This window comes from Helianthus annuus, chromosome 3 (assembly GCF_002127325.2).
Source record: "Helianthus annuus cultivar XRQ/B chromosome 3, HanXRQr2.0-SUNRISE, whole genome shotgun sequence".
Classification (NCBI taxonomy): Eukaryota; Viridiplantae; Streptophyta; class Magnoliopsida; order Asterales; family Asteraceae; genus Helianthus; species Helianthus annuus.
Genome location: NC_035435.2, coordinates 52,920,493 through 52,948,111, shown reverse-complemented (window position 1 = coordinate 52,948,111; position 27,619 = coordinate 52,920,493). Strand labels below are relative to the sequence as shown.

Here is a 27,619-nt window from a genome sequence, read left to right as displayed (position 1 = left end):
TTCAGAACGTAAGATATGAGCGAAAATGCAAACTTGTGCACTTTTTGACGCTTTTAGACCCTGAATGACCAAAAGTTTATTTTTGCGCACCAAACACCTCAAAGCCTATTTCTAAGCTATGTAAAGGATATTTAGGGCATATTAAACTTATGATCAAGATCCGGAAGGTTCGTTACTATACAAATCGGTATAGTTTCGCAGTTTGACACAGTTAGTCCCTGCGATCGAACAAACTTGATTTCAACACACCAAACCCTCCAAAACTTGTTTCTAAGTTATGTAAAGGTTATTTAAGGTGTGTTAAGCCTATTTCACTATTCCAGAGTGTCTGTTGCATTAAAATGGTTATATTTACGCATCAGGGCGCGTATAACCTTCCAGAAAGCGATTTAAAGCTTGAAATTGAATAAGAGTTGATATGTGCAAACGATACACATATTTTTACAAATTCCAAGTATGAAATACAATATTTCATTAGTTTGGTGTTTGTTTGATGATTGAAGTGACACTGGTGTCACACCTTACCTGGACAAGTTCGTTATTGTTTTCATCGACGACATCCTGATATATTCCAAGAGTCAGGAGAAACACGAGCAACATCTGCGACTTATTTTGGAACTCCTTCGAACAAAACAACTGTATGCAAAATTCTCGAAATGCGACTTCTGGCTTCGTGAAGTCCATTTTCTAGGCCATGTGGTGAATGAGGATGGGATTCATGTTGATCCATCCAAGGTTAACTCAATCAAGAACTGGCCTACGCCTCGTACACCAACAGAAATCCGCCAATTCTTAGGTTTGGCGGGCTACTACAGAAGATTCATCAAAGATTTCTCCAAGATTGCGCAACCTCTCACTTCCCTAACCCAGAAGGGTGTCACCTATCGATGGGGTGGTGCCCAAGAGTCTGCATTTCAGCACTTAAAGGATAGACTTTGTAGCGCACCGACCCTCTCATTGCCTGAAGGCATAGACGATTTTGTGGTTTACTGCGACGCATCCATCCAGGGACTAGGTTGTGTGTTGATGCAACGTGACGAGGTCATTGCCTACGCATCACGCCAACTTAAAATTCACGAAAGGAACTACACCACACATGATTTGGAGCTGGGAACTGTTGTTTTCGCACTTGAGATATGGAGACATTACCTGTACGGTACCAGGTGCACCATTTACACCGATCACAGGAGTCTCGAGCATATCTTCAAGCAAAAGGAGTTAAACATGTGGCAACGTCGATGGGTCGAGCTCTTGAATGATTACGAATGCGCGATCAAGTACCATCCGGGCAAAGCCAATGTGGTGGCCGACACCCTCAGTCGAAAGGATACTACACCTAAGCGCGTGCGAGCGCTACAACTTACCATCCAATCTAGTCTTCCTACTCAGATACGAGATGCTCAGGTTGAAGCATTGAAAGCAGAGAATATCAGGGCCGAGTCCCTGCGAGGATCGAGGAAACGGTTAGAACAAAAGGAAGACGGCACATATTACGTAACAGGACGCATTTGGGTCCCATTTTATGGAAACTTACGCGAGCTAGTGATGGATGAAGCACATAAGTCTCGTTACTCAGTACATCCTGGTTCGGATAAGATGTACCATGACTTAAAGTCCGCGTATTGGTGGCCTAGCATGAAGGCCCATATAGCAACCTACGTTAGTAAATGTTTGACTTGTGCCAGAGTCAAACTCGAATACCAGAAACCATCAGGCCTACTTCAGCAACCAGAGATACCAAAATGGAAATGGGAGCAAATTTCCATGGATTTTGTTACTGGCCTGCCAAGATCTCAGCGCGGAAATGACACTATTTGGGTGATAGTGGATCGGTTAACCAAGTCTGCACACTTTTTGGCTATCAAAGAAACTGACAAGTTCTCCACATTAGCAGGCGTTTATTTAAAGGAAGTAGTTTCAAGGCACGGGGTGCCAACCTCTATCATTTCTGATCGTGACGCACGTTTCACTTCCGCATTATGGCAAGCAATGCACAAGTCCTTTGTTCACGTTTAGACATGAGCATAGCATATCACCCGCAAACGGATGGGCAGTCTGAACGCACCATCCAAACCCTTGAAGACATGCTTAGGGCATGTGTAATTAACTTTGGTAACGGCTGGGAAAAACATCTCCCGTTAGTGGAGTTTACGTATAACAACAATTACCACACCAGTATCCAGGCCGCACCGTTTGAGGCATTGTACGGACGTAAATGCCGGTCACCTCTCTGTTGGGCAGAAGTCGGCGACAGCCAAATCACTGGCCTAGAACTTGTGGTAGGCACAACTGAGAAGATTGCTCAGATACGACAACGAATGGTGGCAGCTCGTGACCGTCAGAAAAGCTACGCTGATAAGCGTAGGAAACCACTCGTGTTCCAGGTTGGGGACCAAGTGCTACTGATATTCGCTAATTTACACATATTTTAGTCCCCCGTTTTACCCCTATTTTATGCGTTTTCGGCCGTAAAACCATCATTCGTATACTTAATTATCTACACTTTTGTTTACAGGCCTAAAACAGCATACCAGACAAGATGATAGCAAAAACGAGGACTTTCTGGACAAAACGAAGAAGCTGCGAACCTTCTGTTAGAAAAACTGACCTGGGCGTGTGGAACGGTCGTGCCACCTGATGCACGACCGTGCATCTCCGATGAATCATGAAAGGCCCGGCAGTGAACGAGGGTGCAACTCCGCGTGCAGCACATTGAAGGCCAACCTGGGAATGCACGGTCGTTCCAGATCTTGCACCCCTTGCGGATCCGACGATCCAGCCAACCTCGGAACTGAACGACCAGTGCGACCAGGCGTGCAACAAGACCTCGGAAATGAACGACCGTGCCATATGAAGAACGGTCGTGCGATATCGAATCTGGTCAATGATCTGGTCGTGACGTCATTGCAGTATGGTGGACCATACCAATAATTGCGTAAAGTGCACGGTCGTGTGATCGGTGCACGACCGTGCGACATCGGAAAAATATAAAAAGCGAACAGAAGCATTCTGTTCGTAACTCTGGAATTTTGGAGAGCTTCACAGGCGATTTTTAGGCTCCGGAAGCATTAGCTTTTGCCCGGATTCAAGCCACATTACCCGGTTTAGCTCGATTACTATCCGGATACTCATTCTTATGTTTGTTTATGGTTTGGTTTCTTAAATCTTTCCATAATTTTGTTATGTTTCAAGTATTTAGACTGATTATTATGTATTAATGTAAGCCTTCGGGCAAAAACACAACAATCCCTTGCTTGATTATAACCATTAGTATGTTAATCTTTGTTTGTAATGGCATTTGGAAGTATTTTCTATGATTATCTTTGATGATTAGTTTGCAACCTTGTTATTGATATTGATTTCTTGATTATAAGTAATTGTGTTGGATGATTGGTGCTTGGTTAGTTAAGATAGTTGAAAAATGAAGCTTAGTTAATCATGTATTAGTAAATTTTTAATTTGGTTAACTAGTTTAACTTGGTTAAAATGTGGGCACCATGATACTAGAAATGGTTAGTGGTTTAATAAAATGTAATTATTGTTAATCAAGAAAGCTTGCCCTCACGGAAGGACTCTAACGGGTTAGATGGTGTTGTTATGAATTATTGCCATGATTTGGTAGCTTAGTTAGTAGTTTCGGCCAAAATTGCTATCTTGTGAATTTATGAGCAAGATTTGTAAAATGAACTCGGTTGTGATTTAATCTAGTTTATGCTTGTCTCGGTGATTGCATTGTGTTTATCGGTGTTGGTTTCCTTGATTAAGTGAGGTTAGAAAACTCCTAACGGATGACTAACTTATTTTTAGGAGATTTTCATAGACATTTATCAATTGCACGTTAAAGAACAATTTTAGGTGGTTAAAGTGTGTTTATCGTTTTAACTTTCCGAATGATTGTCATGTTAGGATTCCCGAAAGGGATACTAATTGTCTCAAAATGGAAAATTGACCGAATGCATCTAGTGCCAAAACTGACTTAGTTAACATGCTTTGGTTGTGTATTAAGCAAGGCTATTTATATATAATTTACTATGTTTTATAATTATTTATTTATGCTTACTTTAGATTAATTAAAACCAAAACAACTTATGTTTTTACCGGTAATTTAGTGGCAAAGGTCTAGTATTATTTCTCCGCCCATTTCAGTGGATCGATACTTGGTTCTTACCGATACTTTACTAGATATACGACGGGGTACACTTGCCTCTTTCGTGTGTGTTTTGATGTAAAAAGTAATTTATAAATTTAAAACCGAATCGTGTGTAATTTCATTGTAAAAATATGTGTAGTCGCGCACACGTCAGCTACTCAAGGTCTCACCCTGGAAGGGTGTTGTTCGTTTTGGAAAACGTGGCAAACTCAACCCGCAATACGTTGGACCTTTCGACATCATTGAGAAAATAGGCAAAGTGGCCTACAAACTGAACCTACCAGAAGAACTCAGTGGAGTTCACAACGTATTTCACGTGTCAAATATGAAGAAGTGTCTGTCAGATGAAACTCTCATAGTTCCTTTGAAGGAGCTCACTATCGACGATCAGTTGCGATTCGTTGGGGAAACAGTAGAGATTACTGACCGAGATGTTAAGGTTCTCAAGTGTACTAGAATTCCTCTCGTTCGAGTTCGTTGGAACTCCCGTCGTGGCCCAGAGTTTACATGGGAACGCGAAGATAAAATGAAACACAAGTATCCCCAGTTGTTCGCGAACAGTGAAACCACTATTGAGGCTAAAGCTATTGCGGAATTTCGGGACGAAATTCCAAACCAATGGGGGAAGGATGTGACACCCCAGGAAAAACCAGGAAACCATGCAACTTAACTAGCTTCCTCAGTGAGTACGTGCTAAATTTCGGGACGGAATTTCTTTCAACTTGGGGATAATGTGACAACTCGTATTTCAGAACTTATCTTTGTACTTAGTGTAACATGTTTGAGCATTACGTGATTATGTGAACTTTGATGATTAATGAAATGTTATGTTGTTATGTTATGTGAATATGTGTAGTGCATGTATGTATGTAATAGGATAATGCAAAACGAACCGATCGCACAACACACGGCTGATCGCACAAGCCCATTCAGGCCACACTCTTGTACTCGAACCATAAGGGTAACCCATGAAGGGTTCGGCCCACTCCCTTAGTTCGAATAACATATAGGGTGATAGTATAAATCCCACACTTTATCAAGTCATACAAAGTTTACCAAACCCTAAATCTCTTTCCCTCCCTCTTAACTTGACGGCAAACACCCCATGCCTATCGAAGACCTTCTTGTTCAGATCATTCTCGTTCTATCATCCCTACCGGTTAGTGTCATATCATTGTTTGATTGTTGTTATCGTTGATGCTTGTTGTATGTTTTAATATATGATATTCGAGATTGGATGATAAAGTGTTGTGATGAGCAAACTGTTCGATCACCATAGGATTGATGAATGCTTTGATGTTGGTCTGGATGTTTATATAAATCGGATTGCATGTTAATGATCTAGAACCGAATAGATGTAAATCAACTGTCATGTTTCTGTTCTTCGGATTTGTTTGCTTGATGATCTAATAGTTTGAATGTTATGTCGTTTATGCTTTGAACATGATTAGAGTTCATAGAAAATTGATGATAAAACCTATGATTGATCGATGATAACATGATTTGGAAACTGTTAATGTTGATTGATTGAATAATTGTAAAACAAGAAACTGTTCAAATTATTGTAACTGATTCGCATGATTTTTGGATGTTAAATAACTAATCGCATAACTCACGCGACACCTGATTCGCACAAGACTGCATGAACCACACGAAACCTGTTTTGTGTAAGGGATTAATCGCACAAGGTACATCGCACAAGATAGAGTACAACTAATCAAGGCACATAGTACAATTAGGATATGCATGATCGCACAAGACTAGTGGATCGCACAAGCCGGTGTCAATCGCACAAGTCTTGGGCCACACACACAGTGGTTAGAATTAACAGCGATTATTGGGCCGAATGGCCCAACCCGGTCGCACAAGTTATCTGGATCGCACAAGCCCATCCGGACCGCACAAGATCAACGTTTGCTATTATTTGGGACGTGTATGTATGATTGGGCTTTTTATTTGTTTGTGCCGGGTGTTAATTGGATCGCACAACATGTTGTGGATCGCACAAGGTTGTTCTGATCGCACAACATGTTGGGCCGGGTAGTTGTTTGGGTTTCAACTATCCAATCGCACAAGTTTGGGCTTTATGTGTTTAACTGAATTGTTTATCATGTTCAATGTGTATGCCATGATCATTACGTGTTCTTGACTTGTTAGTTCTGTGTAAACTTACGTGCACTACTTGAACCTAGACCTGACTTGTATGGTAACCATGTTAGGACATGGTTAGCCTCAACCAACTCGATTGACTTTTCGCTTATTTGCCGAGCTAACCTAAGGTGAGTTCACACTTGCTACAAAGCATGGTAATTCCCGGTGGGTTGGGAATGCGTTAAGGAATATGGATTCCTCGTCCTTCTTGGGTAGGACAGTGCGGGTTAAGGAATGTAATTCCTCGTCCTCTTGGACAGTTTAAAATTCACTAGACCAAAACTCTATCACGAAGTCCCTCCTTTTATGTCGACTTAATCGTCGAGCCAATGGCGAGCGGGTCATTAGTTAGATAGCGCTATTTAGGTTTGACAAGCCTCACACCGTGCCGCAGAGGACGGGCATGAACTAATGGATCTGGGCACGTCAATGATGATAGACATCGACGCAGGGCACATAAACATGACTCCAGTCAGTTGTCGATATGGTAACGAGTCTAGTATTGTAAACATGGGGTACCCCCACAGCTGGATTGCCAGAGTAAATGGAATAAAACTAATCACGTTTTCAACTATGGGGTAACCCCCACGACAAGGATGCCAATTAAAGGAAACTGTTTTTGGAACAACTTGAAACAAACACCCAACTGTGAACTCGCTCAACTTTGTTGTTAACTCGTTACTACATGCTTCGCAGGTCATTAGGTACTTAGCTGGAGCTTGCATGGGGAAGAGTCGTTGTGGGACATGGATAGTGTGTGCCATGTTTAAACATTTGAAACGTTTAAACTTATGTTTTGGTTTTTAAACATTATGCTTCCGCTTGCAACTTAAACTATGTTTTGTTTTGTTTGGACACCAATTGTATTGTGTTGGATTTTATAATTACATGCTTGTTCAATATGATTGGTGGCTTGATCCTGGTCAGTCACACCTCCAAGCAGTGATACTCCGCATGTGGATTTTCGGGGTGTGACATATTCCTCATACAATTACTCATGATCAAGCTCACAATAATTCACATAACACTTTCATTGACATTAAACAAGTTTGATCAATCTCAAATAGCATAACCGACATCTAGACATGCAAATCACAACTTATAATGTTTCAGCTTTAACATCCAGAACTGGGCTGTTTTCGGGCATTTTTATAAAATAGTTATCTTGTTTCAAAAATTCTAAATAATTTACAGAACGTTGTAAACGTCCACGTCACCTTGTGTAAAAATCTCAAGACCTAATTCGTTACCGATTACTTAATAAAAATCATTTATTGGGCTGCAGTCAGATTCATCACTTCCTGATTGCAGTCCACGGAAAAAATTATTTAAAATTCATCGTCAGCCCAATTTACGAAGTTCCAGTTGTAGATTTACGAAAACTTCCTTGCGCAACTACTGTACGAAAATCGCAGCCTAATTCTATCCAGATTACAAGTTATAACAAAAAACGTAACACGTATTTTCTGCAGAAAAAACGCAGCTTTTGCTGCTGTACAAAGCAGGCCTTTAAAAATAGCAAACCACCTCAAAAAAATGTGATTCCAGTGCCATTAGAAGCGTTATTCGAAAACGTATGATTTAGACTTCAGAAAATCAATTTTTTGATCCATAACGGTCCGTTTACAGCCAACTGAAGTTGGTTGTTTCGTTAATCAACATTCTGTTTTTCATTAAAACGATACCAAAAAGCATGTAAATGATCACGACACTTCCTAATAACAACTAACAACATATTAATCATCAATTTTCACCTAACATATCGATAATCATGTAACCCTAGATATAAAACATCATGATTTTTGCAAAAAAACTCAGCCAATGGTCATGTATGCATACGTATCATTAATTAACTCAAACAATAGCGTAATCACCCGAAACTAATCATACAACAACAAAAACCTATCATAAAAACTCAAGATCACAGCCATGTCTACACAAAACACACCATGAACCGCAATCTAAATCAAGAGCACTAACATTAGAGCGAAGAGAAGGGCTAACGAGGAAGAGAAGGCGAACAAGAAGCTGGATTTCGAATGGGGGGGGGTCTCCTTGCCGTCACACACCAAGGGGGTGTTAGGGTTTCTATTTTTTTATCTCAAGTATTGTACGTATAACTAAAACAAGGAGGGGTTTGGGCTTAATGGGCTGCAAAGAACAAGAAGGTGCGGGTTGGGCTTATAGTTTCACATAGGGGACATGGGGTGGGGTTGGGGCCGGTTCGTTTCTGGGCCAAGGGGGTGGGTTTGGTTTGGGGTTTATAAGGTAGCAGTTTCACGTATTTCACAAAATAACTAATTAAGATGTCCCGTGTCGTAATTTAACACACTACAATGTTTCGTTGCACAAAATAACGTATTCCAATATTTCAGTTTCGGGTTTCGGTTTCATGTCATTCACATCACACATTACCAGGTTCACAACCATTCAAAAATAATCAAACACCATATTCAATTCATATAACGTATGTGAAGTTACACAGTAAAACGAAACATTCAAGGATTTATACGAGTTATCAAAAAATCACGAACAACGGGAACGTCCTTCACAGTTTTCTTTTCCTCCTTCGCTACTACGATATGGGCTAAGAAAGCCAAGTATTCCTTGCGGAGATATTGCTTGCCTGAATACACGACATATGCTTCAGTCCTTTCGAGGATAATTCACCATAAACACAAAGTTGATCACTGTTTGAAAGGGAGAAGTGAATCATCTTTTCGAAACAAACAACTTCAGCACGAATTTCATGGAGAAAATCCATGCCTACTATGACATCGAAACTATCCAGTTGCATAGGTATGAGATCGATCGGAAAGACGTGATTGTTGAGTTCGAGAGTACAATCACAGAGAACGAAAATGACGGTAACGGTTCTTCCGGCGGCTATTTCTACGTCGAAGGTCGTTGGGAGGTTAGCGCGTTTACATTTTAGGAGCTTCTCGAATTCAAACGGCACAAAACAATATCTGCTCCAGTATCAAATAAACACGAAGCATAAATACCGTTAACAAGGAACGTACCATTGACAACATTGTTGTCAGTCTGAGCTTGGCGGATGTTGATATTGAAGGTTCTTCCGTGGGCTGCTTGTTGTGGTTGCTGCTGCTGAGGCTACTGTTGTTGCTGTTGTTGCTGCGGTAGTTGCTGCTACTGTGGTTCTTGTTTCACAACGCGGTTCGGGCAGACGTTAGCAAAATGATTAGGGTCACCACAAGTGTAACAAGTTCGAGCATTTACAACAGGTACTGGAACTGCTGGGTTACCCTGAAGATCAAGGGGTTGAGCTGGTGGCGCTGAAAGAGCTTGAGCAGCTTGCTGGCGCGGGCCTGAACGGCAGTGAGCAGTAAAGTGCCCATAGATGTTGCAGTTGCCCCCTGTCGGATGATGATATGTTAGTGCATCCGTCTGTCGTCTACGTCTTGTATCGAGTCTTGTATAGAACATGCTAGATCAGGGCATTAGAATCGAGAAATAGTGATTTAGAGCTAATTCCTCTTGAAATGGCATTAGGCCATTTTCAAGTGAAATCACATTTGTTTCTAATTCCGCTCGAAGGTTAGGTGTAGATTTCGTTTGAAATGTTGTGATGTTATTCTGCTTGAAATGCTCATGGCATGTTCAAGCGGAATTAGAGCCCTATAAATAGGGGTGTTCCAAGAGAAATAAGTAGTTAGTTGTTTCCGGTTTGCAACGAAGTGCTGCAACGAACTCAGTTTCTTAGTTTCCGCCTCTGAAACTGAGATAAGCTCTTCTGATCGACTCGTTCGGGTCTGAAAACGATCCTACAAGTGGTATCAGAGCTCAGGAAGAAGAGTTCTATACAATTCAGCTGCAAATTCTGTTTCTACACCATTCTTTTTCGAAATTCAAAAGTTTTCACGGTTAAAATCGGCTCAAATTCACACAGTGCACTCGGAATTACATATTAACAAAGCCTTAAAAGTTTCAAGTTAAAATTTGATCTAAAACTTGTGATTTTAGTGATTTCGCTTGAAAATCAGCGGTTATATGATGACGTCAGCAACACTTTGTATCTGATTTCGCTTGAAATCACAGTTTATATTTGATCCCGCTTGAAAGTTTCTAGTTGATTCCGCTTCAACTGAGATTCCGCTTGAAATATTGGGTAATTCCGCTCCAAGATACTTTGTGATTCCGCTCCAAATTTCGTTGGGATTCCGCTTGAAACATTCAGTTTGATTCCGCTTCAAAATCAGGGTTTCGCTTGAAAAGTATTAACTGATTCCGCTTGAATCAGTGATCTCGCTTGAAAGGGGTTTTTTATTGATTTTGCTATTTTGCTTGAACAGTCTGTTGTGATAAATTCCTGATATCCGAATCATGGACGAGGATTTTTATAACGCATTCGCTACCCCGGTTACCCCGATGAGTATTGCCCAAAACACGATGTTGGAAAACGAAACGGGAACAATGCAAAAACCGCCCAAGCCTATTACATTGAGGAATATAAGGGTTGGGAAGGAAGGTTCGAAAATTGGGTGCAAGCAAACTATTTAGATGCTTGGGAATGTGTTGAGACAAAATACGTGAGACCGATGAATGACGATGAAGAGGTGATTGCAATCAAGGATATGAGTGCCGATGATAAAAGAAAATATAAAAATGAGAAAATGATGCTAAGTCTGCTACAACAAGCTGTGAAGGAAGATATCATGGTCTTATTGCAACACAACGGGAGTTCTTATTCGATTTGGAAGGCTTTAAGATCAAAGTTTGTTGGTAGTCAGGAAATGATCAAGAACAAGAAATTGCTTTTAAAGTGTTAGTGCATGCATCTGTCGACTTCGCCTTGTATCGAGTCTAGTCCTAGAATGTTAGATTAGGGCACGTTTTACGAGAAAATAGGAAAATGTATGTGTTTTAGGGGATGATTTCGCTCATAGGGCATTAGGCAGAGGTTTCGCCTATATGAACATGGGGGTTTCGCTTTTATGGGCATCGTGTCCATATGAGCGAAATCTCAGACCCTATATATACCCTAAGAACGAAATCAGTTGTAACGTGTTCTTGTTTTCCATACCGAGGTGCTGCCGGTGTGAGATTTGGTTGTAAACGCTGTAATATCAATCAAAAGTGTGATTTAAGTGAAGATCTAGCTGTTTCTACGTTGGATACTTGTTTTCCGCACCTGTAACTGATCAAGACTCCTCTGATAGACTCATTCGGGTCAGAATACGATCCTACATAAAGAAAGAGTTTGATTGGTTCCGTGGTTTAAAGAATGAGAGTACAAAGCAGATTATAGAGAGATACTGCAATTTGTTGGTGAACATGAGGAGGGTGAGTATCAACAAAGATAACGAGGATTTGATTGAGAAATTGGCTGATGCGTTGCCACACGAAACATGGGGAACGTACTTGATGATGCTAAGGAACAAGAAGGGTTTTAGTAATCTGACACTTAGCAAATTCATAGAAAAGTTGGAGGCTCAGGAAATGGAGCAGATTAAGATTTCTAGCATGAAAGTTTTTGATGGTGAACAAGATATAGGTTTGTACTGTCACACCCCCAAAATCCACCTGCGGAGTATCACCGCTTGGGAGCGTGACTGACCAGGATCAAGCCACCAATCATATAGAACAATGTGTATAGAATAAGTAATAGCAATTAAACCAAACCAATCCATATGAAAGGTGTTTCCAAAACATAAGTAAGTTATCACTGTTTAGCGGAAGCGTATAAGTAAAACCCAATATAAATAAGTATGTAATGTCATAAAGTGTTCAACAAACAATCACGACCCAAGCCCACAACGACCAGCTCCTCCCTGTGCAAGCTCCATGTATCTAACGACCTGCAAGGCATGTAACAGAGGATCAACAACTAGTTGAGCGAGTTCACAGTTTATAGTTTAGTAATTGTAATAGTATGGTAAGCCTTGTGTTCGTTCATTAGGGAAAGTTCTCAAGTATTCTAGACTAGGTATGTTTGTATCGCGGCCACCCGGCACCTGTGCGAAGTTTTAGTGTATAGTTCGCAGCCTTCCTAGGCATGTGTGCGAAGATTAGTCATATTAACACAGCCAACCCTGGCATGTGTGCGAAGATCAGTCATATTATCGCAGCCAATCCCGGCGTGTGTGCGAAGATCAGTTCTATAAGCATCACTAGTCTAGCAGTATCTTAACCAATCACCTTCCTCACCCGAGGATCATATCACTACGTTCCATTATCTAGAGAAGTACAAATAAATAAGTCAATCCCATTCCCACCCTGGGAACCCCATGCCTTGGCTGTGTGAACTCACCTTGGTTTGCTCGGTATGCTAATATTATGTGCTCGAAAGTAATCAGTCAAATCCTACTGTATGCACGTGTAATAAATCAGTTCATGTTCGTGAAGATTCACATGCAATCTATGTCGTAACATGTACTTAAGCAATTATCACGTATCATGTAATCAGATAAACAAAGTCGTGCAATTCATGTTTCATGTAAGTGTCATTTACCGTTTGCACTAACATGGTTATTCATAACATACTTGACAGGGTTAACATACATAACGGGGATAATAAACTAACAGAGTTAGTTAGCTAACAACGTTAATAACTCCTTAGAGTTACATGCTTAACAGGGTTGCACCAATTTAACACAGTTAACATATCAATGGGATACTAACAAAGTTAACATATCAGTGGGATACTAACAGAGTTAACATATATAACTTAATGGATATAATGAGGTTAACATATGAACATAATTACTAAACTAAAAGAGATTACTGAAGTAATAGAGTTAACAGGTTATTGGACCAACAACCCTAGAATAAAACTCGGACAATATGTCACCCACAAAGTCGGACCATGGGCTCCCCATTACAAAACTCGGACAGTGTAAACCCCCTCAAAAAGCTCGGACATGGGGCCACACCTTAAAACTCGGACAGGGGTAATACCTTTCATAAATTCGGACCACTAGCCCCCCCCCCATTTAAACTCGGACCCCATGTGTTTCATATAAAACTCGGACCAAGGTAACACTTAAGAAACTCGGACCCTCTCTAGGGTTTAAAGGTCGGACAGGGGGTGGGGGCTTAAAACTCGGACCATTGATCCCTTATGAAACTCGGCTGACAAACCATCTTAAAGCTCGGACTTACTCCCCCCACTTAACATTCCGACATCAAGTATCATTCAAAAGTCGGACATATAACATTCATTAAAACTCGGACATCCATCATCATTAGGAACTTCGGACACTTAACAACCATACAAAAACTCAGACAACAATGTTTTAAAGGTCGGTCATGCTTCAACAACACAAACCTCGGACACTATGTAATATAGTAAAAGTTCGGACAAGGTTATGCATATAAAAGTCGGACTAGTCTACATATATAAAGGTCGGACCTTTAAATTCTAAAACTCAGACAGCCAATAATCATACATACGAATATTCAAGTCCAATGTGATTGTATCAGTTACGTTCTTATATTCATACGATCTGACAAACCCTAATTCATACATTGTATAGCCGAAAACAATTCAAACAACTAACATCTTCCTCGTATCAAACATATCTTGTCATCAAACAACGATTTCACAACTAATCATCATCATAACACAATAATCAAGATTCAATTCAGTAAATACAAATCCATCATATGAAGAACTAGGGTTTACAAGCATCAATCAATCAACAATTAATCACAAACAATGATTAAACAATTACCTTGATTTGATTCTAGATGGATTGGTAATCAAACTTGATGCAAAAGAACTTGTGAATCCAAGAATGATGAGAAGATGGTTGTAGAGAGGATTAGAGAATATGAGGGTACGTGTTTTGATTCTTGTGTGATGATTAGTGAATGATTAGGGAAGGAGATTAGGGTTAAGTATCCCTAGGATTTCACTAATTGCTCTCTATATCCTCAAGTATTCACTTTTACACAAGTACACCATCTCACAACAATTTCACAGTTTCACCACTAAGTTTATGCATTTAACAAATTTATCACAATTAACATATAACCATGCATAATCACACAATGCACTTTATTGTATCAAAACGTTACAGTTCCATGGCCAATTATTTGTACAATTAAACAACTAGACAATACATGAACGTGCAATAAATGCGAAATAGGAATCTTGGAAATTCGAGTTGTCACATTATCCCCAACTTGAAAGAAATTTCGTCCCGAAATTTAGCATGCGGTTACTGAGGAAGCTAGGTAAGTTGTATCGTTTACTGGTTTTCCTGGGGTGTCACATCATCCCCCCGTTGATTTGGAATTTCGTCCCGAAATTCCGCAGTAGTAGCTTCAATCTCAGTAGTGGTTGCACGGTTTTCGAATAACTGGGGGTACTTTTCTGTCATCTGGTCTTCGCGTTCCCCGGTGTACTCTGGGCCACGTTTGGACTTTCAACGAACTCGAACAAGAGGGATTCTCTTGCTTTTGAGGACCTTAACATCCCGGTCCGTGATTTCAACTGGCTCCTCGACGAACTGCAACCGCTCGTCGATAGTGAGTTCCTTAAAAGGAACTATGAGGGTCTCATCTGATAGGCACTTCTTCAGATTCGACACGTGGAATACGTTGTGAACTGCACCGAGTTCAGCTGGTAGGTTTAGTCTGTAGGCTACCCTGCCTATTCTTTCAGTGATTTCGAACGGTCCAACGTACCGTGGATTGAGCTTGCCTCGTTTACCAAATCGAACCACACCCTTCCAGGGTGAAACTTTGAGTAAAACCCGGTCCCCGACCTGAAATTCCAAAGGCTTCCTACGCTTATCTGCGTAGCTTTTCTGGCGATCATGAGCTGCCGCCATACGTTGTCGTATTTGTGCAATTCGTTCAGTAGCATCAACTACCATTTCTGGACCTGTAATCTGTCTATCCCCCACCTCTGCCCAAAAGAGAGGTGACCGGCATTTACGCCCGTACAATGCCTCGAATGGAGCGGCTTGTATGCTGGTGTGGTAACTGTTATTGTACGAAAACTCCACTAACGGGAGGTGCTTTTCCCAGCTGTTGCCGAAATCGATAACACACGCCCGAAGCATGTCTTCTAGGGTTTGAATCGTGCGCTCAGACTGCCCATCCGTCTGAGGGTGGTAAGCCGTGCTCATATCTAAACGAGGGCCAAAAGCTTTGTACATTGCTTGCCACAGTTCTGAAGTGAATCGTGCATCCCGATCCGAAATGATAGAGGTGGGCACCCCGTGCCTCGAAACAACTTCTTTTACGTATAGGTCTGCTAGTGTGGAAAACTTGTCTGTTTCTTTGATTGCTAGGAAGTGAGCAGACTTGGTTAGTCGATCCACGATCACCCAAATAGTATCGTTCCCACGCTGGGATCTAGGTAGGCCAGTAACAAAATCCATGGAAATTTCTTCCCATTTCCACTGTGGTATCCTGGGTTGTTGCAGTAGGCCTGAAGGTTTCTGGTACTCTGTCTTGACTCTCGCACAAGTCAAACATTCGCCGACGTAAGTTGCAATGTGGGCCTTCATGCTAGGCCACCAATATGTAGTTCTCATGTCGTGATACATTTTATCCGACCCTGGATGTACCGAGTAGCGAGACTTGTGCGCTTCATCCATCACAAGTTCGCGTAGATCGCCATAGAGTGGGACCCAAATACGTCCTGTTACATAGTAGGCGCCGTCTTCCTTCTGTTCTAATCGTTGCCTTGAGCCGCGTAAAGCTTCAGCCGTTACGTTTTCTGGTTTCAATGCTTCCACCTGAGCATCTCATATCTGTGCAGGAAGATCAGACTGAATAGTGAGCTGCAGAGCTCGTACACGCCTAGGTAGAGTGTCTTTCCGACTGAGAGCGTCAGCCACAACATTGGCTTTGCCTGGATGGTACTTGATGGTGCATTCGTAATCATTAAGTAACTCGACCCATCGTCGTTGACGCATGTTTAATCCTTCAGCTTGTAGATATGCTCGAGACTCCTGTGATCGGTGTAAATAGTGCACTTGGTATCGTACAGGTAATGTCGCCATATCTTAAGCGCAAAAACAACAGCTCCCAGCTCTAAATCGTGCGTCGTGTAGTTCCGTTCATGAATTTTGAGTTGACGCGAAGCGTAGGCAATAACTTTATCCCGTTGCATCAATACACAACCAAGCCCCTGTATCGATGCGTCACAATAGACCACAAAATCGTCTGTAATATCCAGCCAAACCCAAGAATTGGCGTATTTCCGTTGGTGTACGCGGTGCAGGCCAGTTCCTGATCGAATCTACCTTGGATGGATCGACATGGATCCCATCCCTGTTTACCACATGGCCTAGAAAGTGGACTTCTCGAAGCCAGAAGTCACATTTAGAAAACTTGGCGTACAATTGTTCCTTTCGGAGAAGTTCCAAGATAAGACATAAGTGCTGCTCGTGTTCCTCCTGACTCTTAGAGTAGATCAGAATGTCGTCGATAAAAATAATGACGAACTTGTCGAGATAGGGTTTGCACACCCTGTTCATAAGATCCATGAAAACTACAGGCGCGTTCGTAAGCCCAAATGGCATGACTAGAAACTCGTAATGACCGTAGCGAGTTCCGAATGTTGTCTTGGAGACGTCCTCATCCCGGACTCTCAGCTGATGATACCCTGACCTTAGACCAATCTTGGAATAGTAACTTGACCCTTGCAACTGGTCGAATAAGTCGTCAATGCATGGAAGAGGATAGCGGTTCTTCACTGTGACCTTGTTCAGTTCGCGGTAATCGATGCACATCCTGAAAGTGCCATCCTTCTTTTTCACAAATAATACTGGAGCTCCCCAAGGCGAAAAGATAGGTCAGATGAATCCCTTATCCAGGAGTTCTTGTAGCTGCGTCGATAGTTCTTCCAATTCTGATGGAGCTAAGCGATACGGTGCGTGAGCTATAGGTGCTGTCCAGAACTATAGGAATGAGGTCGATAGGGAACGTCTGACCAGCGAGGATAAGATTACAACCCTGAACTATGTACGGCCTCTAGACCTTTACCACTAGTTAACACTACGACACGTTGGGTGTTCAAGGGAGTTGGTGTACGTTTTAACATTCGACTAACTTTCAAAGACATATAATTGGTATTCACACCCGAATCAAACAAAACAGTAAAGTAAAAGTCGTCAAGAAGAAACTTACCCATGGCTACGTTGGGATCATTTCTCGCTTCTCCCTGCCCCAGCACAAATACTCGTCCCCTAGCTTCGTTGCCATTGTTGTTCCCACCATTGTTGTTGTTGTTGCCATTTCCCTGATTGTTGTTATTGTTGCGATTCTGGTTCTGGTTCAACTGGGGACAATCACGCTTGAAATGACCTTCAGCCCCACACTGAAAACATCCCCTGTTGCCCCGCTGTTGTTGCTGCTGATTCTGGTTCTGTGGAGCTGGTGGTGGGTGTTGCTGATTCTGATTTGCAGGTCGCGAACTCCTGCAGTCCTTAGCTTCATGCCCTAACTTGAGACATCTCTGACAACGCTCCTTACGACACCGCCCGCTGTGGTGTCTGTTGCACTTATTACATAGTGGGTGAATTCCCCGATATCCACCCTGCCCCTGACTGCCTGATGACTGCTGACCCGGATTCTGGTAGTCGTTTGTCTTACGCTGTTGTGCTTGAGACTGAACAGAAACTGATCCCCTGCTGGAATCCCCCTCCCATTTTCTCTTGTTGTCACTGGGAGTAGCATAAGTAGTAACAGCAGTGGTGGTAGCCCTGATGCGTTTTGGCAGTTTGTTCTGTTCCACTGCCTGATCCGTAATACGATGCGCAAGGCGCTGAATAGCTTGGATATTATCAAGATTAGCCGATGTCACATGGCTCTGGATCTCTGGCGCTAATCCCTTGAGGTACAACTCAATGCGCTTGATAGGAGGGTCCACCATAGTTGGACACAACACGACCAGCTCGTTTGACCGTTTAGTGTAAGCTTCAATCTCTGACCCAGTCATTCTCAAATGATAGAACTCATCTTCCAGCTTGTGGATGTCTTCTCGAGTGCAGTATTCACGTTTAATCAGTTCCTTGAAGTCATTCCAAGGGGTGGCGTTAGCAGCTGCCAATCCTAAGATCTGCACTTGCGCGTTCCACCAAGTTAACGTGATTCCTTCCAACGTGCTAGTGGCGTACTTCACCCTGCGATCCTCAGGGCATTCACACATTTCGAATACCGACTCTAACTTCTCAAACCAATGGAGGAGTCCCACTGCCCCCTCGGTGCCACTGAATGTGCCTGGACGACAGTCCATGAAGTTCTTGAAAGTGCAAACGGGCTGATGAGCGTGTTGACCTCCTGCGTTTGCAGCTGCAAGTGCCGCAGCCACTCGTTCATTGATAAGTGCCGTCAACTGGTCTTGAGTCATGTTCACACGTCCAGACATGATCTTCATAGTAAAAGTAGTGTAAATGAGAATGGTTCGCGAGTAGTGCGATGACAGAAGAGTGTAAGCACATAGGTGTTCTCATGTAATAACAAGTAGTGATCAATGTAATCTAAACATACTACGAGCAAAGTTCTATGCAATTCTAGCAAGTAGGCAATAAACATAAACCTTATTACCTAGGATGTTGAGTCTTGCACGTGGAGCGAAGCGTCGTTGTGGATCGTTGAGAGCACTGTTCTGGTTATAGTCTGGTTTTAATAAAAACGTTTTCCCATATTAAAACCAAGTTCTCTATAACCAATGGCTCTGATACCAATCTGTCACACCCCCAAAATCCACCTGCGGAGTATCACCGCTTGGGAGCGTGACTGACCAGGATCAAGCCACCAATCATATAGAACAATGTGTATAGAATAAGTAATAGCAATTAAACCAAACCAATCCATATGAAAGGTGTTTCCAAAACATAAGTAAGTTATCACTGTTTAGCGGAAGCGTATAAGTAAAACCCAATATAAATAAGTATGTAATGTCATAAAGTGTTCAACAAACAATCACGATCCAAGCCCACAACGACCAGCTCCTCCCTGTGCAAGCTCCATGTATCTAACGACCTGCAAGGCATGTAACAGAGGATCAACAACTGGTTGAGCGAGTTCACAGTTTATAGTTTAGTAATTGTAATAGTATGGTAAGCCTTGTGTTCGTTCATTAAGTCATGTATCGTAATAGTTCGTATCGCAGCCCAGGCATGTATGCAAAGATTAGGGAAAGTTCTCAAGTATTCTAGACTAGGTATGTTTGTATCGCGGCCACCCGGCACCTGTGCGAAGTTTTAGTGTATAGTTTGCAGCCTTCCTAGGCATGTGTGCGAAGATTAGTCATATTATCGCAGCCAACCCTGGCATGTGTGCGAAGATCAGTCATATTATCGCAGCCAATCCCGGCGTGTGTGCGAAGATCAGTTCTATAAGCATCACTAGTCTAGCAGTATCTTAACCAATCACCTTCCTCACCCGAGGATCATATCACTACGTTCCATTATCTAGAGAAGTACAAATAAATAAGTCAATCCTATTCCCACCCTGGGAACCCCATGCCTTGGCTGTGTGAACTCACCTTGGTTTGCTCGGTATGCTAATATTATGTGCTCGAAAGTAATCAGTCAAATCCTACTGTATGCACGTGTAATAAATCAGTTCATGTTCGTAAAGATTCACATGCAATCTATGTCGTAACATGTACTTAAGCAATTATCACGTATCATGTAATCAGATAAACAAAGTCGTGCAATTCATGTTTCATGTAAGTGTCATTTACCGTTTGCACTAACATGGTTATTCATAACATACTTGACAGGGTTAACATACATAACGGGGATAATAAACTAACAGAGTTAGTTAGCTAACAACGTTAATAACTCCTTAGAGTTACATGCTTAACAGGGTTGCACCAATTTAACACAGTTAACATATCAATGGGATACTAACAAAGTTAACATATCAGTGGGATACTAACAGAGTTAACATATATAACTTAATGGACATAATGAGGTTAACATATGAACATAATTACTAAACTAAAAGAGATTACTGAAGTAATAGAGTTAACAGGTTATTGGACCAACAACCCTAGCATAAAACTCGGACAATATGTCACCCACAAAGTCGGACCATGGGCTCCCCATTACAAAACTCGGACAGTGTAAACCCCCTCAAAAAGCTCGGACATGGGGCCACACCTTAAAACTCGGACAGGGGTAATACCTTTCATAAATTCGGACCACTAGCCCCCCCATTTAAACTCGGACCCCATGTGTTTCATATAAAACTCGGACCAAGGTAACACTTAAGAAACTCGGACCCTCTCTAGGGTTTAAAGGTCGGACAGGGGGGTGGGGGCTTAAAACTCGGACCATTGATCCCTTATGAAACTCGGCTGACAAACCATCTTAAAGCTCGGACTTACTCCCCCCACTTAACATTCCGACATCAAGTATCATTCAAAAGTCGGACATATAACATTCATTAAAACTCGGACATCCATCATCATTAGGAACTTCGGACACTTAACAACCATACAAAAACTCAGACAACAATGTTTTAAAGGTCGGTCATGCTTCAACAACACAAACCTCGGACACTATGTAATATAGTAAAAGTTCGGACAAGGTTATGCATATAAAAGTCGGACTAGTCTACATATATAAAGGTCGGACCTTTAAATTCTAAAACTCAGACAGCCAATAATCATACATACGAATATTCAAGTCCAATGTGATTGTATCAGTTACGTTCTTATATTCATACGATCTGACAAACCCTAATTCATACATTGTATAGCCGAAAACAATTCAAACAACTAACATCTTCCTCGTATCAAACATATCTTGTCATCAAACAACGATTTCACAACTAATCATCATCATAACACAATAATCAAGATTCAATTCAGTAAATACAAATCCATCATATGAAGAACTAGGGTTTACAAGCATCAATCAATCAACAATTAATCACAAACAATGATTAAACAATTACCTTGATTTGATTCTAGATGGATTGGTAATCAAACTTGATGCAAAAGAACTTGTGAATCCAAGAATGATGAGAAGATGGTTGTAGAGAGGATTAGAGAATATGAGGGTACGTGTTTTGATTCTTGTGTGATGATTAGTGAATGATTAGGGAAGGAGATTAGGGTTAAGTATCCCTAGGATTTCACTAATTGCTCTCTATATCCTCAAGTATTCACTTTTACACAAGTACACCATCTCACAACAATTTCACAGTTTCACCACTAAGTTTATACATTTAACAAATTTATCACAATTAACAGATAACCATGCATAATCACACAATGCACTTTATTGTATCAAAACGTTACAGTTCCATGGCCAACTATTTGTACAATTAAACAACTAGACAATACATGAACGTGCAATAAATGCGAAATAGGAATCTTGGAAATTCGAGTTGTTACATGTACTACAAAGGAGGGTTGAATGATAAAATAACCAACTTGTCACCAAAGGTTGAGACTGCATTCAACGCAAAGAACTCATTTGGAAGTTCTTCAAAAGGATTAAACAACAATACAAGTTTCTCATCATTTTCATCTTTTGATCCAAGTGTTTCAACAACAAGAAATGGCAAAAAGCTTCAATGCAACACTGCATTAAACATGTAAAATGATCAGGAATATTCTGAAGAGTTAGCTAAAAGCCATATGTCTTTGTTGGGAACTGTTCTTGAATCGTATGGTAGTTTTGTTGCAGGTCGAATCAGGAATCCAATGCTTACTAAAGAGGATTACGACCAAACCGATGCTGAAGAGATGGAGCTGATGGATATAAAATGGTGCTTGGCAAGCGTGTTGAGGAGAGCTGAGAAATTCAAGCAGATCACAGGAAAAGGAGATCTCCGTGAGGCTAATGTTTCTACTTTAGGTTTTGACAAATCTAAAGTCACTTGTTTTCGTTGCAGGGAAAAAGGACACTTCAAAAGAGAGTGCAAGAATCGCGAAGCTAGTGGAGCTCAAAATCCATTCAACAACAACAATGATTATTACAGAAAAGCCATTTACCATCAAGTCGCTTAACTACCACCTCAACAGCATCAACATCAGGCACAAACTGCAAATGGAAGAAATGTGATTGATGATTCTTCGAAGACAGCATGTGTGGTTAATCAAGAATAAAAGAAGCCATCAACAGGGTTCAACTAGGATAAATATATCTCATCTGATGCTAAAGCATGTGTGATTGATTAAGATGACGAAAAGTTACCTGAAGGGTTTAGCTGGGAGAATTTCACTTGGGATGATTATATTCCTGACCAAACTCCTGTTCACACAGCTTTTGTTGCCCGAGTTGAAGAAGATAGTGATGATGACAGGGAATATCATGCAAGAAGGATGGCAGAACATCTGAAGATGATGGCTGGAAGCGATAGCGAAGATGAGAAAGCCAAGAAGAAAAAGAAAAAGGTAAAGACACAGGTGAGCAGTGAAGATGAAGCTCCGGTGGTCAAAAGAAAAGTGAAAGAAGTTCCAAAATTCAAGATCAGTGAAGATGTCATTGCAAAAGAGATTCATGTGAATTGTGAAACCTGTGTGATCATGAAAAAGAAAAATAGTGAATTGCTTAACAATATGAACAGGTTAAAGGAATCTTATGATGTGCTCAACAAAGCTAAGAACATGTACAATGAATCCAATGAAGAGCAATCAACAGCAATGCAGACACTTCAGGGAGCGTTCATGATCAAGCAAAAAATTGTGAACAACTACATCGAGAAGTGTGCTGCTCTTGAACAAAAGTTGGAATTACAAAGGATTGAGACTGATAGAGTGAATCGTTTGTTGAAAAGTTACTCATGTACTTCTTATGTCATTGACAGGATCTATCCGACTGTTGAAGGCATGAAGGCATTTGAAGAGGATGAAGTGACAGAAGATCAAAATGAAGAAAAGATTCCAGAGAAGAAGACTGAAAAGAAGAAAGACACAAAGAAAAAAACTAACAAAAAGGATTCTGGTAAGAACCAAGGTGTCAGTTACAACAAGTGTCCACCCTCGCTGGAAAATGTATTTTTGCCCAGAAATCCCAATGATGAAAGAGTCAAAAAGGCTACAAACTTACAGTGGGAGTCGGAGTCCTCAGTCAACTTGCCAGACAGTATTGATGTCACTTTTACATCGTCTAACACTGACCAACAATCTCAATTAATGAAGAAAGTGGTGGATCATGTGTTGGATAACGATGAAACTGAGGAATCAAAGTCGGAGTCTAGTTCAGAGTCAAAGACTGAGTCCAGCATTCCGGGTCAAAATGAAAAACAGGGCAAAAGAGTTTATGATAAAGAATTTCTGTTATCAAAATCTAATTTGAATGATGAAACATTTAAAGTGGCATATACTTTGAATGATTCGGACAAATTATATTCTGATGAGGAATTTCCAATAAGAGGTGTTAAAACTGAAATGATCAAAACGGTTTTCAAACTTACAATAGGGGGAGTTCTGATTGTTTATGCCAAGTGAATGGCGACTTGATGCGATTTGATATTGGTTGTCATATTTCTGTACAGTTTGTTTTCAATTTTCTTTAATGTGTTTGCATTTTAGGGGGAGTAGAAAAATTTCAGAAAATCCCAAAACATTAGAAAATTTGAAAAAGCCAAAAACATGATAAAATCAAAAATGAGTTTTGTTGTAAAAAGAGGAAATGATAGTACATCAGTGGACTGTCACAACATGCTAAAGAATTGGAGAGTTAAAAATGTGATAAACAATCTCACTACGGATGTGTTGGTAGGTTTTTACACACTTAGTAAATTGTGACGAGATATAAACCTAAATTTCAAACTTGCTTATTCTGTGCGTAACAACTTCTTGGATATATAGGTAACCCCTGAAATCTTGTTTGAAAGGTCCCTTATTCTGAGATACTAGGTCTTTATGCTCAGTGATATCTGGGGTATTATCCCGGGAATTCTGTTGTATGGAAGTAATGACCTAGTCCCCGGATAATGCTTTTTGCAAATGCTTGAAACATAGCATCACCCTCAGCAAGCTGATGAAACAATAAAATTGATAGTCGCTGCTGTTGAAACAAAAAGATCCTCTAAAGGGGACACACCGAAAAGTCAAAGGCGTCATCTCTCTGCGTATACGGAAGTATCGACCTGAGCTCTCACGGCCCTCGCACATAACCCCTTTACAGATATTATCTGTGGTATACTCACCTGTAAGACTGAATATTGATATCTGGATACGGGAGTATATTCAAGTAGTGGGACACAGGGATAAGTTCAAGAGCTTAAAACATTAACATAGTATCTCGGAACAATTGAACTTTGTGTGAAAATTTAAGTGGATCAGTATACTGACAATCTAGGTGAATTGTTTAGAACTTAAAATGAAATAAAGCTTAACGGTGTTAGTGATATGTCTCAAAAACTGATATGATCCTCTTACGCAAACTCACAAAAATATTGTCTGTAAATATTTCTTTACTTTACTGTATTTCATTTTGGTTATTTCACAAAATTCCAAAAAGATTTTCGGTGTGTTTTAGCATAAATTTTGAAAAATTCATAAAGATTTTCGACGACAAATATTGAAAAGCTGATTTTCAAAATTCCAAGTGCTAAACATGATGAACAGATGGTCTGGGAGAGTGTGTTGTTTTGATAATATATTTGTTTGAGATAGTTACAAATGGTGTCTATTTGCTTAAATGTTTATCATAAAACTTATGTCTGTGGTAGAGTTTTATGCAGGAAAAGTCAACATTTAAGGGGGAGGGCATGTTGATGATGATGAATTTAAAGATGTCAACATCTAATAGAAGAAGTTTGTTGGTGAAAAAGAGAAAGAAATGAAGATAGAGAGAGAGAAGCCCAGAGACTGATCAAGACTGAAGGAGTGAAGACACAACATTGTCATGACTCGATAGTCGACTCGTCAACATCTGAGGGGGAGTCTGTTGGTGCATGCATCTGTCGACTTCGTCTTGTATCGAGTCTTACATTGAATTGAATAGATTAGGGCACGTTATACGAGAAAATAGGATAGCATATATGTCTTGGATGATGATTTCACTTATAGGGACATAGATGTGATTTCGCTTATACGACCATTGGTGATTTCGCTCATGTGGACATGTGGTCCTTGGAGCGAAATCTCAAGTACTATATATAGTAGTCTTGAGCGAAATCAGAGTAACAGTTGTGTAATTCCATACCGAGGTGCTGCCGGTGTGAAATTTGGCTGTAATCTCTCAGATATCAATACAAAAAGGTGTTAAAAGTGATTTGCTGGCTGTTTCTAAATTAGATACTTGTTTTCCGCACCTGTATCTGATCAAAACTCCTCTGAACGACTCGTTCGGGTCGGAATACGATCCTACAATAAAAAAATTCAAAAAGATTTTAGTGTGTTTTAGCTTAAATTTTGAAATTTTCAAAATGATTTTCGACAACTGGTGTTAAATAGCTGATTTTCAAAATCTCAAGTGTTAAATATGACGAACAGGTTTGGGAAGATTGTGATTTTAATGCACTAACAATCTATCTTTCAAGTGGTCATCAGAAGTTTTGAAAATGATATTCCTGCAAGTGGTTCATCGGAGACTAAATGTTAGATCATTTTATGATTTCTACAAGTGATGTCTGAGTGAGTTAAAAGTTAATATCATAAAACTTATGTTTGAGGTAGAGATTGTGCAGATAACCTGAGCTGGAGGAGAGCCAGGTCACAATCTTGGAATGGATGCTGAACATGTGAAAGCCAGACTGCGATCCCAGCTAATTGAGAGGGGGAGTCTGAATGTCAAAGAGTCAGGTTCTGATCCTGAGATTGTTGCTGCTAATGAATTTAAAGATTCAAAATTTGAAAGTGTATGTTGGAGCTGATGAATAGAGAAGACATCAACATCCGAGGGAGAAAGTTTGTTGGTGATGAAAGAGAAAGAGAAGATAGAGATTGAGGATGCTTACAGCGTCAAATACTTCAAGAAAAAGAAGCCCAAAGGCTGATAAAGACTGAAGATGCGAAGACTCGACACTGAAGACTCCGTCAACATCCGAGGGGGAGTTTGTTGGTGCACCCGTCTGTCGTCTATGTCTTGTATTGAGTCTTGTATAGAACATGCTAGATCAGGGCATTAGAATCGAGAAATAGTGATTTAGAGCTGATTCCGCTTGAAATGGCATTAGGCCATGTTCAAGCGAAATCACATTTGTTTCTAATTCCGCTCGAAGGTTAGGTGTAGATTTCGTTTGAAATGTTGTGATGTTATTCCGCTTGAAATGCTCATGGCATTTTCAACTGGAATCAGAGCCCTATAAATAGGGGTGTTCCAAGCGAAATCAGTAGTTAGTTGTTTCCGGTTTGCAACGAAGTGCTGCCGAAGTGTCGAGTCGCTGTACAAGTCAATTTTATCAATCAATCGACAGTTTAAAGTGTATTGCTTGCTGAATTGAACTCAATTTCTTAGTTTCCGCCTCTGAAACTGAGATAAGCTCTTCTGATCGACTCGTTCGGGTCTGAAAACGATCCTACATGATAGGTGCAAGTTGGGCATAGAGGGTGGATACTAGTGTACATACGCTCAGCAGGCGGTGCGTTGGTAAAAGTAGCTTGACGGTTCTGGTTGTTGGGCTGTACAGGGACCGTATTGAGTGGAGCAGCGGTAGGAGCATAGTTGTTGTTGTTGTTGTTGTTCTTTCGCTTACGACTCTGGCGTGAAGGCTTTGAACCTTGGGATACTGGATTGTCGGTGCTGGGTGTTGCGGTTGCTTGATTGAGACTCTTGGTCGAGGTTTTGAAATACCCAGCCAAGACTCGCTTGTCGTTGATCTCAGCTGCGAGTTGATAGGTTTCCTCGATTGTAGCAGGTTTTGCTGCCTGAACAAAATCAGCTACATAGTCGGGGAGAGCTCGAATGTACTTCTTGATTGTCATATCAGGTGTGGCCACCTGACTAGGACAGATAATACTCAGCTACTTGAAACGAGCGGTGAGACCAGCGTTGTCACCTCCTTCCTACTTGATGTGCCAGAATTCATTCTCTAGTTTCTGGACTTCATGAGGAGGACAGAACTCCTTCATCATAAGCTCCCTAAGTTCCTTCCATGAGAGGCCATAAGCTGCATCATTACCGCGCATGTTGCGCTCAGCAGTCCACCAAGCGCCCTGGATTGGAAGACTCCAGTAGCATTCACAGTGCAGAGATTTTTTGGGCATTCGCTTTACATGAAGGTGACTTCGATAGAGTCAAACCACTGGAACATAGCACTGGGTCCATCTTCACCAGTGAAGTTTGCAGGACCGCAGGCCTTGAATTGTCTGAAGCTGAAAGGAGTTCGAGGCGCGTCGCTCTTTGACTCGACAGAAGATTTGCTGCTGACCTCATTGATTTCACTGACAATCTGAGGTATGACTTTAGCCATTTCCTTAGC

At 41.0% G+C, this 27,619-nt stretch overlaps 1 protein-coding gene across 1 annotated transcript; it reads left to right on the top strand.

The window, feature by feature from the left end:
- The first annotated feature begins 22,568 nt into the window (after nucleotides 1-22,568).
- LOC118490405 (transcription initiation factor TFIID subunit 3-like) lies at nucleotides 22,569-26,194 on the top strand. The gene is made up of 3 exons (XM_035988030.1): nucleotides 22,569-23,010; nucleotides 23,074-23,190; nucleotides 26,079-26,194. Exons 1-3 carry the CDS (start codon nucleotides 22,569-22,571, stop codon nucleotides 26,192-26,194), a joined length of 675 nt encoding a protein of 224 aa, XP_035843923.1.
- Nucleotides 26,195-27,619: the final 1,425 nt, after the last annotated feature.

Bases quoted from the DNA above. Each gene is read 5' to 3' on its own strand.
- LOC118490405 (XM_035988030.1), top strand. From the start codon at position 22,569: ATGGCAGAACATCTGAAGATGATGGCTGGAAGCGATAGCGAAGATGAG. The intron at 23,011-23,073 runs GTTTGTTGAAAA...CGACTGTTGAAG, and splicing joins TGAGACTGATAGAGTGAATC to GCATGAAGGCATTTGAAGAG. The intron at 23,191-26,078 runs GTAAGAACCAAG...GCTGATGAATAG, and splicing joins AACTAACAAAAAGGATTCTG to AGAAGACATCAACATCCGAG.